The 18,775-nt window shown below is 39.7% G+C and overlaps 1 protein-coding gene across 18 annotated transcripts in view; it reads left to right on the plus strand.

The window, feature by feature from the left end:
• The window catches only part of Il12rb2 (interleukin 12 receptor subunit beta 2), a 73,540-nt gene extending 61,047 nt beyond the window's left edge, over positions 1-12,493 (plus strand). For all 18 annotated transcript variants that reach the window (XM_075983911.1, XM_075983916.1, XM_075983904.1 and 15 more), the window contains 4 exons: positions 3,667-3,804; positions 4,237-4,327; positions 7,555-7,654; positions 11,690-12,493. In XM_075983911.1, the coding sequence (XP_075840026.1) occupies positions 3,667-3,804; positions 4,237-4,327; positions 7,555-7,654; positions 11,690-12,223 (863 nt within the window). In that variant the 3' untranslated portion in view covers positions 12,224-12,493. The remainder of the gene's footprint in view (positions 1-3,666; positions 3,805-4,236; positions 4,328-7,554; positions 7,655-11,689) is intronic.
• The last annotated feature ends 6,282 nt before the right edge of the window (positions 12,494-18,775 follow it).

The following is an 18,775-nucleotide window of genomic DNA, read 5'->3' on the forward strand; positions in this document are numbered from 1 at the left end:
GGCTAAAAAGGCAAAATGATTACAATCAATTCTGACTGGAGCATTATCTCAAATGTTTTCATGAATCATTGCTTCATGGAACTAATCACTTGTAAGATCTGATCATCAGTTCTTTGATCTAATCAGAGCCGTTTTGTTTTTATTTGTTGTTGTATCTTGGCCTTCTCTGTTTCAGGAGCATTTGTAGGAAGAAGGGGCATTTTCATCCCTTCCTTGGCTCAAGTTAAGGGCTCAAGAATGCAAGACTGCTTGATTGGCAGGCTCCAGAGCATTGATGCAAGAGAGCTTTTTGCCTAGGAACCTTGAGAGAAGCTGTCTTCTCTCTTGACGTTTCCCTCAGTTATGCCTCTCACTGTTAATTTTTACAATTAGTTTTGAGAGAAAATAAAATATCTTGGGCTGCTCTGTATATATGTTCCTCCAAGGAAGAAATTAATGCACACACAAAAACATGCTTGGGTCTTTTTCTATTTGGACCTGCACTTTCAATGATCTTTCCACCTCTGTGTCTGTGAGTTGACTCATTCTTAATTAACAGCTCTGTCGACTTTCCATCATTTGCTAGCTAATCTGTCACCGGGCCCATCAGGATAAGACAGTTCTAAGAGGCCTTCTAAAGACTGGCGAATCAACTGGCCTTTTCATGGGCTATTTGGGATCCTTCCTGTTATATTTGCCCCCAAAATTATTTTCCTTTTAGCAACATTTAAAGCAATGCCTATTTACAGCCACAAAGATCAATGTGGTTAGTTGGTTCTTGTAGCTGTTGCGGTAGATGTTGAAAATAACCTACTATATTTTGTCACAGATTCGCTGCTTCTAGAGCCTACACAGCGCTATTTTTAAATAAGCTAAAAGGCAAGATTCACAGTCTGATTTTTACTGGTCTAGATTATATTCCCACTTAATCCAGTAAGCACATATTGGTGAGTAAGCCCCATTCCTTATCCTCAGAGCCTTCAGTGTGCCGAGAGCTAGAAAAGTCTAAATAACCACTACAGTAATCCAGTGCAACCAGAAAGCACTAAATTCAAGATCCATTCTAGATGGGAAAGATCAAGAAGGAACAAGACATCTGGAAAGAAAAGGGACCTGATAGCAGGAGGAATGTTGCCAGTGCCAAGAGAAAGGGGCCCAACCCTGTCTGCTTGGTTTAGGTATACCCAGTCCCACAGAGTAGTACAAACATATGTGGAAGTATCAGTTCTTTGTCACTAGCTCTACAAGGACAAGTGAGGTGAGTGAAGAATTAAAAGTGCCCCAGCATCTCGGTGCACAGCCTGTTGTCTGAATATCTGCTGGCATGGCCATATGTGCTAGGTAAGCACACCTCCCTTCTGCAAGACACATGACACTGCCTGGCTGTTTGTCCAAAACTGTCTAAGCATTGAAGGACACAAGCTATGGCAATTCGATCACCATTTCTCTCTTCTAGAACACAGCCAGAGAGATAGTAGGTGCACTTACTAAGCACAGTATTCATTGAATAACAAGTGGTTGAATTCATTCCCAGTATCAGTGCATCTGTTCAGCCTGGTCTTCTTGATTTCATTGCCACAGTCTTTCAGACGGTCAGCAGCGATCACACCCTTCTAAATTCATCTGAATTTGTCACTGAACCACCCGTTTAAATTTCCACCCACTGAAACCCACTGAGCCTTGAAGGGATCCCTTTATCTCTCCTGGGAATCACCCCAGAGGCAGCAGGACCAGTCTTTCTTGCTTGACTTCTCCCATTACACAACTCAGCCTATTTTGCCAACAAAACTGCTGACTCCATGACTCGCACCTCCCCACATCAGCTGCTATTTTTGTTCTTCAAATATGTATGTGCAAATGAACATTACCAGCCCATCACACCATAGACATCCCCTCCTTTCTGCTCCAGTGTCTCATCTCACTTCCCCAGCCCAGGACATACATATCACACAGTTGGACAGCTGACTCCCTGGTGCAAAACCAACAGAAGCTCTTCCTTAAAAAGAAATTAAATCCCCTCCTTTAGGAATAGGAATCCTCGCACACATCCACTTAATCATATTGCTTAAGTCTGTGTAAGCTATTTCACCAGGCTATAGCAGACCTTGGAATTTTCCACAAGGTATTTTTCTCAACAGGTTGTAAAATACAGCGGTTGTTCTGATAGTGCCTATGAAATGATCTGCTCAGGCCTTAGCCCTTTTCAGTGGGGCAGAAGGAACATTCCAGGGCTCCTTCTTACTACCTACCCATAATAAGTAGGAACAGACTAGTGGGCAGAGTCTGTCCTTCCTGTCACATGGTGAATTCTCTGAAGCGGTGCTGTGTGTTCAGAGCAGCCGACAGGCATCCGTAACTGTCCATGGGCCCATTTATGAAGTTAGACACAGTTTCCACTATTGTCCTCAGCATAGACACAGGCTGTCTGAGTAAGCCAGCAGCTACTGCTATTCAATTTCTGGCTTTGCAGACGCTGAGGATGAAACCCAGGAGATTGTGCATAGGAAGCAAACACTTTTAGCAAAGCTACAGACTACCCCCTCTGACCTTGATTTTCCAGCCTTCCTCTGATTCCCACATGCTGAAAATAGGCTGGCACTACCACACTCAGCATCCCTCCCCAGTTGTTGAGAGGGCACCTTAAAACCCACTCCAGAACACTGCATTTACTACAGGCTACAACTACCTGTGATTCCTGCAGGAGAAAGGCAGCATCCGTACATCAATCCACACACAAGCTTCACTTGCAGAGAAGCTATAGGAGGGTTAGAGCATAAGAAGTGCCACCTGGGAACCAAGGAAGTCTCTAGTTTTTAATAGTTTTAAGTCAAACTGAAGCTAGGCACTGTGAGTTCAAGACCAGAGCCTAACAAAAAGAAGAGCAAAAGCACAGTCTAAAATCTTCAAGTAGAGGCTGGAAAGATGGCTCAGCAGTTAAGAGCACGGGCGGCTCTTGCAGAGGATACAGGTTCAATTCTCAGCACCCTCATGGCAGCCTACCATTGTATGCACCTCAAGTTTCATAGCTGGTGCCCTCTTCTGCACTCTGAGGGCACCATGCACACACTTGGTACACAGTCATACATGAAGGCAAACACCCATACACATAAAATTAAATAATTCTTAAATAAAAAACAAATGTAAAAGAGCTTCAAGTAAATGTTTCATTAATTGCTATAGATTTTTTTAAAAATATATTATCTTAGGGTAGGTGGTGACACATCTTTAATCCTAGTATTCAAGAGGCAGAGGCAGGTGGATCTCTAGAAGTTCAAGTCCATCATGGTCTACAGAGTGAGTTCCAGGACAGACAGACAGACCTATCCAGTGAAACCCTGTCTCAAAAAAGAAAAAAATCTATTATCTTAATAATAGTTTTACACTAATCTCAGTAATTATAAAAACACATATGAAAATACAGATGTAGAAAACAAAAGAATTGCTTCAACTAAATAATTTATTTCTGAAGCAAAATTAACAATTCTTTCAGAATATCTTTATCATGAAAAAAACTGTTTGCTATAGTAACAAGGCTTCACAAATGACCACGCCTATTGAGTACTAAGTGTTGATGAATTTTGATGCTGTTAAAACAGCAATATGCTTCTCCCAAACCAAACAATGCAACAAAAATAGGTGAGTACCCACATTGCCTATTTCCCTTACACAGCTGTGTTTTCCTTTCAGAAATTCCATACAGACACTCCCAAAACTCATCTCCAGTAAGCAGCCTGCAGCCCGGAGTGACATATGTCCTATGGATGACAGCTTTGACTGCTGCTGGGGAAAGTCCCCAAGGAAACCAAAGGGAATTTTGTCCACAGGGTAAGAAGCTACAGGCAGCCAGTCACTGTGGACTCTGGCACAGGCCCTTTCCTCCTCAACTGACTTCCTTGCAAGCACTTCACACTTGCTGTTGAGCTATATGCTGCCCTCCCACCACACCGCCTGCATGAAGACAGTGCCAACTCATCTTCAAAATGCAGTAGAAATACTACCCCTCATCCAGGAAGCTCTGTGAGACGTATATACACCATTGTATATTCTCCACACTTGTGAGCTAGGGAAGCCCTTGTAGGGCTCGAGTGCCTCTTTGAAAATATAATTGGATCCCCATAGTATCCTTCTAACAGAATAGTTAAAATTGAATTGGCTTTGTTCCTAAACCCAAGTACCCATGCACTGCGGGTTAAGGTCCAGACAATTCTGAAGTATTTACTGAAGATAACACCATAACAAGATTTGCTTACTTTCCAGGCAAAGCCAACTGGAAAGCATTTGTGGCATCAAGCATTTGCATTGCTATCATCACGGTGGGCATTTTTTCAGTTCGTCCCTTCCGGCAAAAGTGAGTTGAGTTGGTTATACCCCTCCCCCCGCCAATTTAATACGTGTGTTGAGTATGTGTGTGTGTGTGGTATACATACATATATGCACATACGGGAAAACATGCATAGATATGTGGAGGGCATGCAAGGATGTTGGATGTGTTCCTTTATGCTGTCAGACTTATTCCCTTTCAAGGTCTTTCCTTGACTCTTAAAGTTGACATTTAAGTTAGGCTGGTGGGCCAGCTAACTCCCAGGATTCTCCTGTTTCCTCTCCCTAACACTGAGCTTGTAAGCACACATGACTGATTTTAATTGGTTTTTATGAGTTCTAAGGAAGTGAACGAGATCCACATGCCTGCACAACACATACTAGTACCCACTGAGCCATCTCTCCAGTCCTGTAAATGTATTTTAAAAATATAAGTCATTGCTGCTGTGGGTCAGGTAGATACATCACTGGTAGTAGAATAAATTTATTCAACCTTTTTGGCCAAATGAATGTTAAATTTTTAAAAGTTTACCTCTAACTTTAAAATTCCAAATATATTCAAAATATATCATTATGTATGTATAGTTAATGAAAATATGCTTACTGAAATACTGGTCATAAGGAAAATATTTCAAATAGCCTACATGCTATACTCAGTGAGACTAAACCACATGCAAATAACTTACTGTTTATCCACTAAAGATATTGAAGTTCGATGTAATGTTATATTAGTTTTTAAATTTTGCAAACAGTAGTTTTACATTTTGAAATAATGCATACACAGAAACATATTCCATACACAGTTGAGGAGCAGGCAGTCTGCCTGCAACATCTGACACTGCTCTAGTGTGACTCAGCTCACCTGGCTAACTAGAAAGGTCTCCTTCCTACCCCATCACTCTACGCAGTGCTTCCCACAGGTACACCCCAAGAATTCCTTTCCCAGGTGGAGGACTGTTCTTCTATCAAGGGTATGAGTAGTTATGTTCCGGTTAGAACCTCCTAACAAGCTCTCAATATGTTGTGTGTACTCTACTGGCCTGAATCTATATATGCGTGTAGCAGGTTCTTACCTGGGAAAAGGGCTCCTTTGGTAGCTCCAAAGGTGACAGGAACAAATTTCCTATTGCACTAACCTAATTTAAATTATATATTGCACTATATCATCCTATATCATCTGTGTGACCCTTTGATCTCACGGCTGTGGGAACTATAGCTATTATATTCTACAATGGGGAGGGGGAGAGGAAAAGGGGTCAGTCTTCCCTTTTAAAGAGCTTGAAGGCTGCACATGATACTTGCAGTTATATCTCAATAGACAAAACTCAGTGAGGCAAGAATGGCTAACTTTATGGTCTTTTAGCTGCATTCACTGTCATCCCGAAAAACCAAGATCCTGAACTGAGGAAAAAGGAGGAAATAGAATATCAAGTGGTGATGAACACTCTGCCCCAAAGATACACAACACAGCATAAATGGTGGTTATAGCTCGAAACAAACCATAGGTGACTTTGTTTTACCTATCTATTCCATAAAACTATCTATTATATAAAAATTGGATAAAGGAACTTGTCACCAAGTCTGATGACAGATTCATTGATCCCTAGAACCCACTCCCAAGTTGGTCTTTGATTTGACATGCACGATAGCACATGTGAACTCATACTAATATAAAATATTTAAATCTTTTTAAATTAATTTTAAAAAACATTATTTTGCAAAGGAAAATCAGTTCATTCTTCAAAGTGAAGCTTTCTTCAGTTTGCCAAGTAATAGATGCCAAATACAACCAACTTGGCATTTTGCCAACCAGTGCACTTTGGCAGATCTACCAAAAGATCACCAATGCCAAGTAATAGGTTCCAAATACAACTAACTTGGCATTCTCCTAGCTGGTGCACTTTGTCTGGCAGGTCTGCCTAAAGATATCACCAAAGCAAAGCTCCTTAAAGACTTCGTAAAAGGCTGGATGCATGGTTCTGCAGTTAAAAAGAACCAGCTGCTCTTCTAGTGGGCAAATGGTACATTTTCTAGCACCCACATGGTGGCTCAGAACTGCCTGTTACTCTAGTTCCAGTGGACCCAATGCCCTCTTCTGGCCTCTGTGGGAACCAGGCAAAACATTCACATACATAAAAAGACAAAACCGACTATTTTTAAAAATACTTTGATAAAGTTTATCCTAGAAGTCAAAGAGAATCACATCCAAGCTATGACACACCATTGCTACATAGCATATCTCACTATCTAACAAAGTGGTTCTCAACCTGTAGGTTGTGACCCCGTTTGGGGTCAAGCAACCCTTGCACAGAAGTTGCATATTGGATATTTACACTACGATTCACAACAATAGCAAAATTAGTTATGATGTAACAATAAAAATAATTTTGTGATTGAAGTCACAACATGAGGAACTGTATGTAAGGGCTGCAGCATTAAGGTTGAGAACCACTAACAGTTAAATCATAGCTGGTCTTTCTTCATCAAAGTTTATCAGTCTTTGAACTATACTTTAAATTGGTTGAGATGCGGGGGGAGGTCTTTTTGAGACAGGGTTTCTCTGTGTAACCACCATAGCTATCCTGGAACTTTCTCTGTTGACCAGGCTGGCCTCAGAGATCCTCCAGCCTCTGCCTCCTCTGAGACTAAAGGTGTGTCTCACCACTGCCAGGCTGGTTTTGATTCTTTAATGTCCAATGTTTGTCAAGTACATTTATAAGCTCCTTGAATTTTTTCTCATCACAAGACCTCTTTATTTCTTCTGATCAAACTGTAATCAGTGTTAACAGGTATTTCTCTAGAATGACCTTTCCTTGGCATTTCAAACATGATTATATTCAAGATATTACACTATTCTGTATACTATTTTAAATATTCATTACAAAAAATATTCATTCAATACAAATATTGTATTACAAACTCTATACTTTAATTAGCTCATTAGTAAGATCCCCAAGCTTTGCTCTTCTATTCCCAGCATGTTACTGTACTGATAACATATTTAATGTTACTTGATGAATGAATGCATGGCTAAGTAGTAAGAGATTACTAAAAACTAAGTGGAGCAACATTTTTTAGTTTATTTAGCAACTCTAAGTGGCAACTCTAACTTACTGTCATCCAGCCTTCAACAATGTTTAAGGGTTTGTCTTTTACTCTTTCCATACAAAAGAATCCTCTCCCCTAAATAACTGCAGCGAGAGCTTGTGCCTTTGGACACATTTTAACCAAATATCACTGTTTTCTTATTTATAGGGCATTTGCTTTCCTCTCTACTCTCAGACCTCAATGGTATTGCAGAACCATTCCAGATCCAGCAAACAGCACTTGGGTAAAAAAATACCCCATTGTGGAGGTAAGGTACAAAATCACACTGGCTGCTAGTATAGTGCTAGTGATGACTACATCTAAGGAAATCCTCCCAGGAATAAAATTCTGCGGGTGAGCTGAGTTGATAATGAGTCATCACTGTTTTCTTCTGGACTCAAAAACAGTCCATGCATGAGAACTTCTGAAGCCCATGAGCTTAAGACCTACCAGGCTTTATGCCTCCATGAGCTTTTATGCCCCTCCTTACTTAAACTTATTTCAAAAGAAAAAAGCAAGTTTGATCATTTGCCATTTGGAACAGCACCCTGTAAACTGACTGTTCCAAATACAGGCAAATGAATTTAACTTTCCCAATCCTGTGGGAGCACAGAACACAGGAGTTTTAATTAATTTTTGTGGTAAGACATTGCATAAAGAAAAGGTATTATGGAAGAAATAGCTCAGCATACAAATGAAAGAGCACTGCGGATAGAAAAGAAAGGGGGCTTTATCACTGCTTAGAGGAGGAAGATGGGGTATCTCTGGAGAACTGAAAGTTGTGGCATCTAAAGTGCAAGAAGGAAAGGAAACCACATGCCAATCTTTCCTGTTGCTGTGAGCCTTTTTTCAAGATTCTCTTGATTTACTTCCTTAAGTCAGAAGCCAGTGACCCAGCCTCTGCTTAGAGGAACTGCTCCTAATCAGCTCTGCTTTAATTTAAGTCACTGCAGTTCAGCATCTTTGCAATTGGTTCTGGAGGACCCTGCTTTCTGTTCCACACATGGTAATATGTGCATCTTGGGTAACTTGCCCAACTATCTGAGTACCAAGTGTCGGCATTTCACATTTTATTACTGAAGGGGAAACAATGTGAGTCAAATGCTTTTTACTTTTGTGTTGAAGGGTTTGTTTCTGAGCTAGTGTTTCTAGCTCAGATTGTCTCAAACTCAGATATCCTCCTGCCTCTCAAGTGCTGGGATTATGGGCATAATCCACCATGTCCACTTTTCACTTTTCATTTTCTTCCCAAAAACAGTCATACTTGGAGACTTCTTTCCATTGAGGGGTTTTGTTTCCATTAAATTACAATAGCAAGAATAATGACAATGATAGATGCATATTCACAATACACTATATTATGTATGTACTAGTTAAGTACATAATTATAGTGCACCAATACTTTCTATGTAATCTACATATTAGTTCCTATGTAAGCAGGCACTTTTAATTTCATATATCAACAATTTATTGGCAGCTATAAGTCATAGTATTATCCTGATTATTCAGATGAAGAAACTGAAGCAGAGAGCCAAATAACTTGCCCAATACTGTGATAAACAATGGGTCCTAAATTCATTTTCAAGCAGGATATGAAGACATTACACCTTACAACAGACCTTTAAACACAGGATGAGGAATATTTCTAGTGGCCTTTACCTCAGAGGTGAACAGACTCACCAGGGAGGTGTCCACACAATAGCCCTCACTGGATACAATCATCTATGGGAGTACATGGATAAATCACCAGGCCTTATAAGGTGCTTTGCTGGCATTAGAGAGGATTCAAGTACCAGGATTTGAATCAACTGACCTTGACAGTCTAAGCCTAAAACACAATAGGAGGCAGCTCTGGGACGGGTAAAACACAGACCTTCACATTCCCCATGGACATTGACCAGGAAATAGAGGCAGAGATGCTAGAGGCTGGACAAAATGCCAAATAAGATAGGCAAAAGTTTTGACAGTAAAGTAGCAGAACTGGCACGTAAACGCATGCCCAAAGTCACATGGCAGAAGCACATGTATCACAGCAATAAAGTACAAGTAAAACATGTATAAAGGAGAGACAAGACTTGGATATGCTTTAACAGTTTTTAACTCACAAGTGCATATATATATGTGCATATAATCCCTGAATAGGGCAGTTAAAGTAGGAACAATGTGAGCTATCATTGAGTCTCACAAAAATAAATAAATAAAGTCAAAGTTTGTAACACTTGCTTAATGTAGTTTTCCTGGGTATGAAGGAGATGGCCTTTAGAGAAGCCTGCCAAATATATAAGCCCATTATGGTGGCTGCCTCTGGAGTGAAGTTGAGAATAAATAGGGAGTCTTCTATTTGACCTATGAACTTTGCAAAAATAATCAATTTAATTGGAAAAAATAAGTAGCTTTTAGGAGCTGGAGAGATGACTCAATGGTTAAGAGCACTTGTTCTTGCTAAGGAGGACCTGGACTCAGTTACTAGCATCCAAAAGGTGGCTCACAATTAACACCCCTAGGGTCCGATGTCTTCTGTATTCTGTAGGTACTTCACACATTGGTTACAGTACATAGATGCAGGCAAAACACTCATACCCACAAAATAAAATTTATGAATAGACTTTATAAATTTAGTTGATGAAGACTTTGAGACAACCCCACAGCCCACAGTTTGACCTCTACAGTGTTTCAAAAAAAAAAAAACATATTGTACTTTTTTGTACTTGATTGAGGCAAAGAAAGAATTAGAAATAAAGATATACCTTAACACTCTGAAGGAAAAGACCAAACTATAGAGAGGATGACTGGAATGCTGTCTTATACAAACTAAAATTGGTGCCCATGGTGTTCCTGAACCATGAGGTTAAAGGAACCTTCCCTGACATTCTAGAAGCCAGCTCCAAGAATGTGCGGGGGGAGTAGTCTGTCAGTACTGCCCCAGCAGCAGAACAGCTCACCTAGTAGAAAACAGTTTCTCCCATCCTGTTAATCTCTCCCAAATGTGGCAGCCTTGCTTTGGCACAGCAGCCATGCATACATGCATGTTCCAAGGCAAACCTATATGCCAGGACCAGCTTGAGGATGATCAGGGGAGGACTGAGAAGAAACGATGGAAGCCATTCATGGAACTTTTCAATCTCATCACTCCTCTCGACACGTGCCATGCCCCCAAAAGTGGCCAAATCAGAGGCTAATTATACCAAGACCTTCTTGTGCCACTTGTCATTTATTAAATGAGAAAACCAGGGAAAGAGAGAGATTGATCAAAATTTCCCACGACTATCAAAGCTGGGACTCATCCTCAGGACTTGCCAGACAGCTTACGTGTGGGTGACACTGAGAAGAAACTATGTGGAAGTGGGAAACAGATGCAAAGGAGGACTAGGGGCTGAAATCTTTTGATATAGGTCTAAGTGTAATGGCATGGAGCTCTACCTTGGGAAGCCCAGGCAAACTGTGGAACAAAGTAAGATGTAAGAAGAGCTGTAAAGCCTGGTAGGAGAAATGTTAATCAATTGCCAAGGACTTGAACTTGAAAACTGGCAGTAAAATATAAAGGAAAAAAAGACAAGGTAGTGCTAGTGACCAAAGAAATGTTGAGAAAATTAAGAGAAAAAATATCAAGACTAAATAAAGGGAAAGATGAAAACCTGTTACAGCAAATGTTTAAAATGCTAGTCTGACAAGAACATTACCTTATCTGAAACCACTTAATTCTATCAAAGCCCAAACCCTTTAGCATGCCCTAAAGGGCTTAATAGCATGATGATGCTGTACTCGGGAGGCAGAGATCCAGGCTAGCCAGGATGCTGTCCTTAATAAAAGTCCTTCATGAGTAGTCTTGCCCATTTCTAAATCCTGCTTTTTCTAGTACTAACAGGGTTGGGTAAGTGACTCAGTAGTAAAGCACTTGCCTTAGCATGTATGATCCGGAGTCTGATTCTCAGCAATGAAGGGTGGGGGGCAACAAAGCAGCATGCTCAATATCAATTTTGCCCTACCAACTCCAATAGAGAACCCACCTCTCCAGATTCTCCTCTAGCCTTTCATCTCTGCCTCCATGCCCTTGCCACTAGAAGGAAAAAAAAAATCAAGTGGTATAGATTGATTCAGAGACTAATTAAATGTTAAGTTAAACAGTGAGTCTGTCCTTGACTGAAATTTGCGATGGTGATAGTGGGGCATGGGTATCTGGCTCTGGCCCCTCCAAAGTTTAAAGGTCCAGCTTCTCACCTGAATCTGAGACAGGACAGGGTATGATGTTTTGAAAATCCAGAGTCATCAAAGTAACCTATATATTCATTTTTCCTTCTCCCAGGAGAAGACCCATCTATCCATGGACAATTTCTTGATGGCCTGGCCCACTCCTGAAGAGCCTGAGCCCCTGATCATCAATGAGGTCCTTTACCAAATGACCCCAGTCTTCAAACAACCCTACTGCCCCAAAAGACAAGGGACTCTAAGTCACTCTACCCCCAAGGAAGACACAATATATATTGCCTCCAGTCCACTACCTACAGGAACTCTCACTGCTGACACAAGACAACTAGTGAATCTATACAAGATGCTAGGAAGGAGAGAACCTGACTCAAAACTGGGCAACCTCACCAATTCCTTGACAGTTGCCCCAGTGGACTATCTTCCCAGCCATGAAGGCTATTTACCCTCCAACATGGAAGACCTCTCTCCACATGAGGACCCTTCAACTGATTCTTTAGAACTGGAGCACCAACACATCTCTCTTTCCATTTTTGCATCAGGTTCTCTTCGCCCACTCACCTTCTGTGGTGAGAGGCTGACTCTGGATCAGTTAAAGATGAGGTATGACTCCCTCATGAGTAATGAGGCTTGATGCCTAGAAAGTCAGTGTATCCCATTAATATAATTACTCCAGTGGTCACCATCTTTGGTAGTATCGGGACAGTGCAGACAAGCTAGCTCTCTCTAGTTTCACCATAGGGACTTGCTGCCTTTGATACCTTGGGTCTAAAATTTCAATCCACAAGAACTTGGACTTTGCTGTTTTATTTCTTTATATATAACTGTGACCTGACTCCGCCCCCTCTTCTGTATCACCACTGGGTAAGTCAAGTGTCATTCTAAAAATTCTCCTTACCAAAAAGATGGAACTAAAGATCCCAAACCTTTTTTCTTAAAATGCCAAATATAATTCTACCCCCATCCTATACTCTACGGTGACTACTTTTCTGTATTTGGCATTTTCATTTAATAAAGTTACCTATTGCAATTCTGTACTTCCTTTCCTAACCTACCAAATTAGCAATGTGTCCATACAGCCCAGTCCTGCCACCTGTTTGCAGCCTTTGTTTCCTATGCAAGTCTAGTCAGCTTGTTCATAAACATCACTGCTTCCTGCTACTCTGGAAAGTCTGGAAGAGTTCTCAAAATATTAGGCTTTCCATTACATTTCTATTCTACCTACTAACTACTGTCCAGCCATCAGCTTTGGCATCTCTGCACCCATCAAGTGTCCTCAGTTGATTGCCATGACAAGGATAGCTTCCCAGAAGCCAGCCAGCCTGTTATGTACGGTATTGTTCAGTTTTCTCCTACGCAACTGCTTTTCTCCCTGCTCCCCGGCCCCCAGAAGACAGTGAAATCTTATCAAAGTTTCCCAACCCTAACAATGTCTCTTCCATGCTTTCCCTCATCAAGACTCCCCATGTCACTTTGATCTACAACTTGGCAAAGTCTTCCCATTACATGCATGTCGTGTCACCACTCCTGTTGGCCACTTTAGCTTGTTTGCTTCCCACTAGCTATCCTAGCACAAGCTTGACAAAGAACAAAATCCACATAAGGGACTTTCACTTTTAAGGTGCATTAAGCAGTCTCACTTTGCCCTATGAGAGAGCTCACCAAATGACAGAGCAACAGGTAAACTTTCCCAAGTAATTTTTACAATTTGCTTGACTCCCAGATAAAACTCCAAGTTTCAAGTCTTTCATCCCTTGGTATTTTTAAATTCTAAAATATATTCCACCAATCTACTTTTTAATTCATAAATGAACCAAAATACCAGTGTATAACACTAAGGGACATGGGAAATCTTGGATGTCTTGGTTTTATTTTGAAGGTGTGGGAGTGAAATCCAGGAGTTTGTCAGACAAACTGTGTCCAGACCTCAAGTTCAGGTAGGAATTCTCAAATTGTCCTGAAATTTCCCAAAAGCCAGGGGTTCTGTCCTACTCTTATCTTTCAGGTTAAGTGGAACGTCAAGCCATCTCTTACCCTCTCCCCACTAGTTCTAACCCTACCACCATTTTTTAGCTCCCTTTACAACTACAGCTCACCCATGATGTCCTGGAGCAGGGGTTTAGAGAAAGAAAAAAAAAAGTTCTAAGTAGGGTCTGTTCTTGAGTCACCAGAAAGTTGCCTCCTGTTCCAATAGCAAAGACCAGGCAAGCCCTCCCAAGGTTTGTTTTCATCCTAGCTTGCAGACTCTCCACTTTAAGTTTCTTTATAAAAGCTTTACTTGAAAAGGTAGAACTTCCAGAATAAAGCATTTTCAGATAAGAGCTTCATAGAAAAACCTTCCTTCTTCCCTAAAATAGAAACGCAATTCAGACTAAAACAGATATAGCAGCAGCCTAACACATTTAAGAACTTGGGTTGGATTCCCTGGCAACACAAGGTAAGGGAGGCTTTTCAATGTGAGTGATGCAAAGAATCAAGTTGGAATTCACAGCTTACACCAAAAAACATACAATAAAACTACTATGAAACACAAATAGAAAATGGGTTCCGTAATAAGGTTCTCGTACAGATAAGTATGAAAGGCGGCACTTCAGTAACACGAAGTACATAATTGTGGTCAACTGTAATTAAAGAAATGCAAACTAAGTACTACTTAAGTATTTTCACCATATTAGCAAAGAAGACAGAACAAATAAACCAGTATTAATCAGAGCATCTGGACAATATTCAATAAAATTCTAATGGTCAGCACTCAAATTTTCATCAACATAGCCAAGAGCAGTTTAGTTAGAACACAGTATTTCTCAACAATGAGTTAAAATGGTGGTCCTTTGAAACCTAGTGTTTCTGTACAATGAAAATACTGTAGAGTTCAAGGAAATTGACTCTATATAATTTTTAATTCTAAACAAAAGCTAACTAAACTGCATTGTGCCACTGGCTTCTGTGTTACACTTTCTAGTAGTGGCAATAAAACTCATGGTCTTCTGCATGCTACCAAGCAGCATGTAGGACTTGCCGTTCACATTTTGATATCCCTAAAATTAAGATAGGGCATAAAACTGATGAAAAACATACAATATAGACAGAGCAGTGGTTTAGAGCTATTTGCCCTTACAAAGGACACAGGTTCCACTCCCAACACAAAGATGATGGTAGCTGTTCCTCTATGACTAGAGCATGCTTGGTACACATACTTAACATGCAAAACACTCATAATCACATAGGATGGCTTAGAATCGCCTGTTAAGTCTGGCTGGGGGGGGGGCACAATGCAATGCCTGTGCTTTCCACACTAAGTGAACATGCCCATATAAGTACACTGGATCTGCCTGGGTAGACTCAAATACTATTGGAACCAACTTCTATGTCTGCTTTATATTGGTACCATAAATCATGGACTAGCACTGAAGGAAGCCATGGCGTAACTGAAGTGGAAGGCTGCTTACTGACTTGTTCTCAGCACTCCAAACTCCCGCACACAGCCCATTTAACTATGAACATGTCCACAATCTTCCCCCAAAGCAACAAGGTCTGTCACAGCAACATTTCACTGTAAACATCCTAGTTTATTTTGTTGCTGTGATAAAACCCTGACCAAAGGCAAACTTGAGAGTAAAGGGTTTGCCTTATACATCCCAATCACTGTTCATCCCATTACTGAATAAAAGTCATAACAGGACCCTAGAGGCAGGAACTGAAGCAAGACACCATGAAACTGTTCACTGGCATGCTCAGCTTTTTTTTTAAAATACAACCTAGGAATACAGGCATGACAGCTCCACACCAATCATTAACCAAGAAAATGTCACCATAAATCTAACATGAGCAATTTCCCTCTTCCCAGACAACTCTGCTTGTGACAAGTTGACAAAAAAAAAAAAAAACAACACACTGATAAAATAAACCATGCTTTTGTCCTTGGGAGATGTGGAAAGCTGGCTTTGAAGGTAGGTCCTTGCTATGTAACAAAACTAGCCTTCTGCTTATTACTTTTAACTCAATTTCAACTATCACCAACCCTATCATGCCTTTTAAACACTATTTAACTAAGAAGATTTCCCCCCTCCTAATTTTACCCAATTTCTACATTTTGAAGTATGGCTTAAGTTATTTAAGTCAAAAAGACATGTCTTAATTTTGTGCCATGAAAAAGCTTTTCAAAGTCAGTAAAAAAGTCTTTTTTCTTTTCACTCTAGTTATCAAAACTACTTTGTGGTTACTGTTTCAGAAAATGGATATCCATTAACTCTAGACAACTGATCGCATAAACCTCTCACAAACCCTCAAGAATATTTTCACTAGAACACCAAGTCCAATGCAGTGGCTCATGCTTTTAATCCTACAACTCAAGGCCAGCATGGTCTTTGTTTACATAGTTCCTGGCCAGCCAGGAACAGACTGCAACCCTGTATTTAAAAACTGTATTTAAGTACCTTAAATACTTAAAGACCCTAATCAGCCCTGTCACTAATATTCACATAGAAGCAGAAATAACTATTCCATCACAACAAAGACTTCTGACCAATTTGTGTTCCCTCAAAACTGCAGTAAACATTGGTTTCCCTCAACCTTGGACAACTCAACTTTTAGGTTCAATTCCTGTAATCAGAAAATTGTCGTGTTACTATCTCTTCCACCTTTCTCAGGGAGGTGATTACTTTAAAACTGTACTTAACTCTCAATCAAGTAACTGATGAAACTGAAAAAAGAAAGCACCTATGCTCTCCTCTAACTACAAAGTGCTGGTAAAGCTTCGCAGTCAGTTTACTGGAAATCTCCTCTACTTTGGAAAAGATTACCTCTATCCCATACCTTTTAAAATGAGATGCATGGAAGCTATACCTATCAATACTAATAAAAAATTAACCAAGATTCTTTCTGATATAGTGACAAAGTATCACAGGCTTTTGAAGTCATAATAAACTGTTATAAACAAAACACAGTAATTGAGGAACATACTACATAACTGAGATAATGATTTACTATTCCACCTCGACGCCGACAAAAGGGCAATGAACTGGTCAGGTCTTCCACACAGCAAAGTTGTATGTTAACACACAAGGAAACCCTTCATAAATACACTTAAAGGAGTATATGAAATCAAGCTGAAACTAATAAAAATTCTGAAATTCAGAAATATGTAAAAGAGCTGCTATTTACAGTAGCGGTGCTTATCTATATAAGCCGCTCAAAAAACCAAGGCTGGAGATGCCCAGTTTCAATCCTGAGGACTGTCTCTAGAAAAGAAAAAAGCACTCAAATCTCATCAAATTGCCTGTGTATCTTTAAATTCACAAATCATGGAGATCTAAGCATTTTCATGTATGTAATGGGATAACACTATCACACGCCTTATTAAGTCTAATTTTTTATTCATTACTAAATGCTGAATTATTAAAAGAGCCCCGTCAAGAACTTGGACACAAACTGCCACCAAACCTAACATTAAATCTCTGTGGAATCAAAATATAAAAGAATCTTTATGTGTACTCAAAAATATAGGGAAAAATTTTTTAAAAATGTCTCACTTGGTACTCACTAGCTAGAAGCATTTAGTACCTGGCAAAATTCTATCCAAATAAATTGACTTGGAGTTTACAGATTTTTATGTGTATGAAAATAAATTTCAACAAATAAGACATTACTAAATTTTAGAAAGAGCAATTATAATCCATGTGTTGTAAACTTTCACCCAATGCAAGCTACAATATTTTGCTTAAAAACAGCAAAATTAAAGGCAAAAGTTCCAATTCCAGTTCTTAAGAGATCTAATGTCCTTGTCTGGATTGAATGGGCATTTACACTCTGACATGCTCAAAGGCACTGACACAGACACACTCGCATAAATCTGTAAAAAAAAAAAAAACTAGCAGATATTGCCTCTACAGACTTTTGACCATGGATAAGTGACTACCAGATAAGACATCATACCCAACCACACTTTGGACTAAAGTGACAGACTCTTTTAATAGTAGTATGACTTAATGGACATATAGAGGTAAACTTTTATTTTAAAGGAGCTTTTACATTCTGGCCTGGGATGATCAGGAACAGCAGTCAGTCAGGAAGGGTATAGCTAGCAAAACCTATTCACACTTCGGAAAGCTTGACAAGGTAGAGGAATGCTTGGTGGTAGTACATGTGTCTAGAATACACAAATCCCTAGCATTTCAAATAAACCTTTAAAAACACCTGTCGACTGGTTTTGCCAATGCAGGTAATTACTAAGGCCATTCAATAAGATAATACTTGACTGTCTTGTTATTAGACACACTCTTCAAAGCTTACTAGTAGTCGGGTTTCTGGGTTCTTAGTTAATGTAGAGATACGACATTCAGATTGAATATTTACAAAGTAATCTCACTACAATCACAAAGGTTTGGGCTAGAATATATTTCCTAAACTTTTCCTTACTCTGGTGCTGTGGCTGTAGCTCAGCATACTTGCCCAGCACCAATAACCAGCACGAAAGTAGTGGGGATAGGGAAGCAAAACGGCATGCATCATAGGTATACCATACCAGTTAGCTCACTGTTGGGTCGCCTGTCCACAGTTGTGCCTGCTTTATCTTACCTTCAAAGTCAACATCTGTAATGTTCTGGCAGCTTCTCATTTTTAATTTTTAATACCTGGTTTCTTCCACCTGCTAATGCTCTGAAGATGTTTTTAAAAAACAAAAACTTACACTTCACTTGCAAACTAAGTATAACTTTTTTCCTATTTCATCAATCATCTTTAGTAATTATAAAAATAACAATCAGAAGGAATATGTAATAATCTCTCCTCAAACCCATACCCAAAATAAACCAAATATAGTTACAGCTCTGGAAATTACATGCCTTGAACTGAATAAAATGAACTGTAGTACCTGCTGATACATTTAAGATCTCTGAAAAACTCCAAATAGTATTCAACTAATAAACTATATCCTCCCTTCAATCCAAGCTGGAACTATCCTAATGCCATTTATATTTAAAAGCATTTAAGACAACTATTATATCGGCTCTTGAAATTACTAAATTATCCAACTTTGCCATTAAGACAGTTATTTCTCGCAAATATAGGACTCAGCAGGTTCAAATTAAAATCGCACATTATCTAAACATTCGAAATCTTAAAAGTAGCATCTTGACAGTGCAGAGATCAAGAAAAGGGAAGCCAAGAAACATACAAAGGGGCTCCC

This window comes from Microtus pennsylvanicus, chromosome 8 (assembly GCF_037038515.1).
Source record: "Microtus pennsylvanicus isolate mMicPen1 chromosome 8, mMicPen1.hap1, whole genome shotgun sequence".
In the NCBI taxonomy this organism is placed as follows: Eukaryota; Metazoa; Chordata; class Mammalia; order Rodentia; family Cricetidae; genus Microtus; species Microtus pennsylvanicus.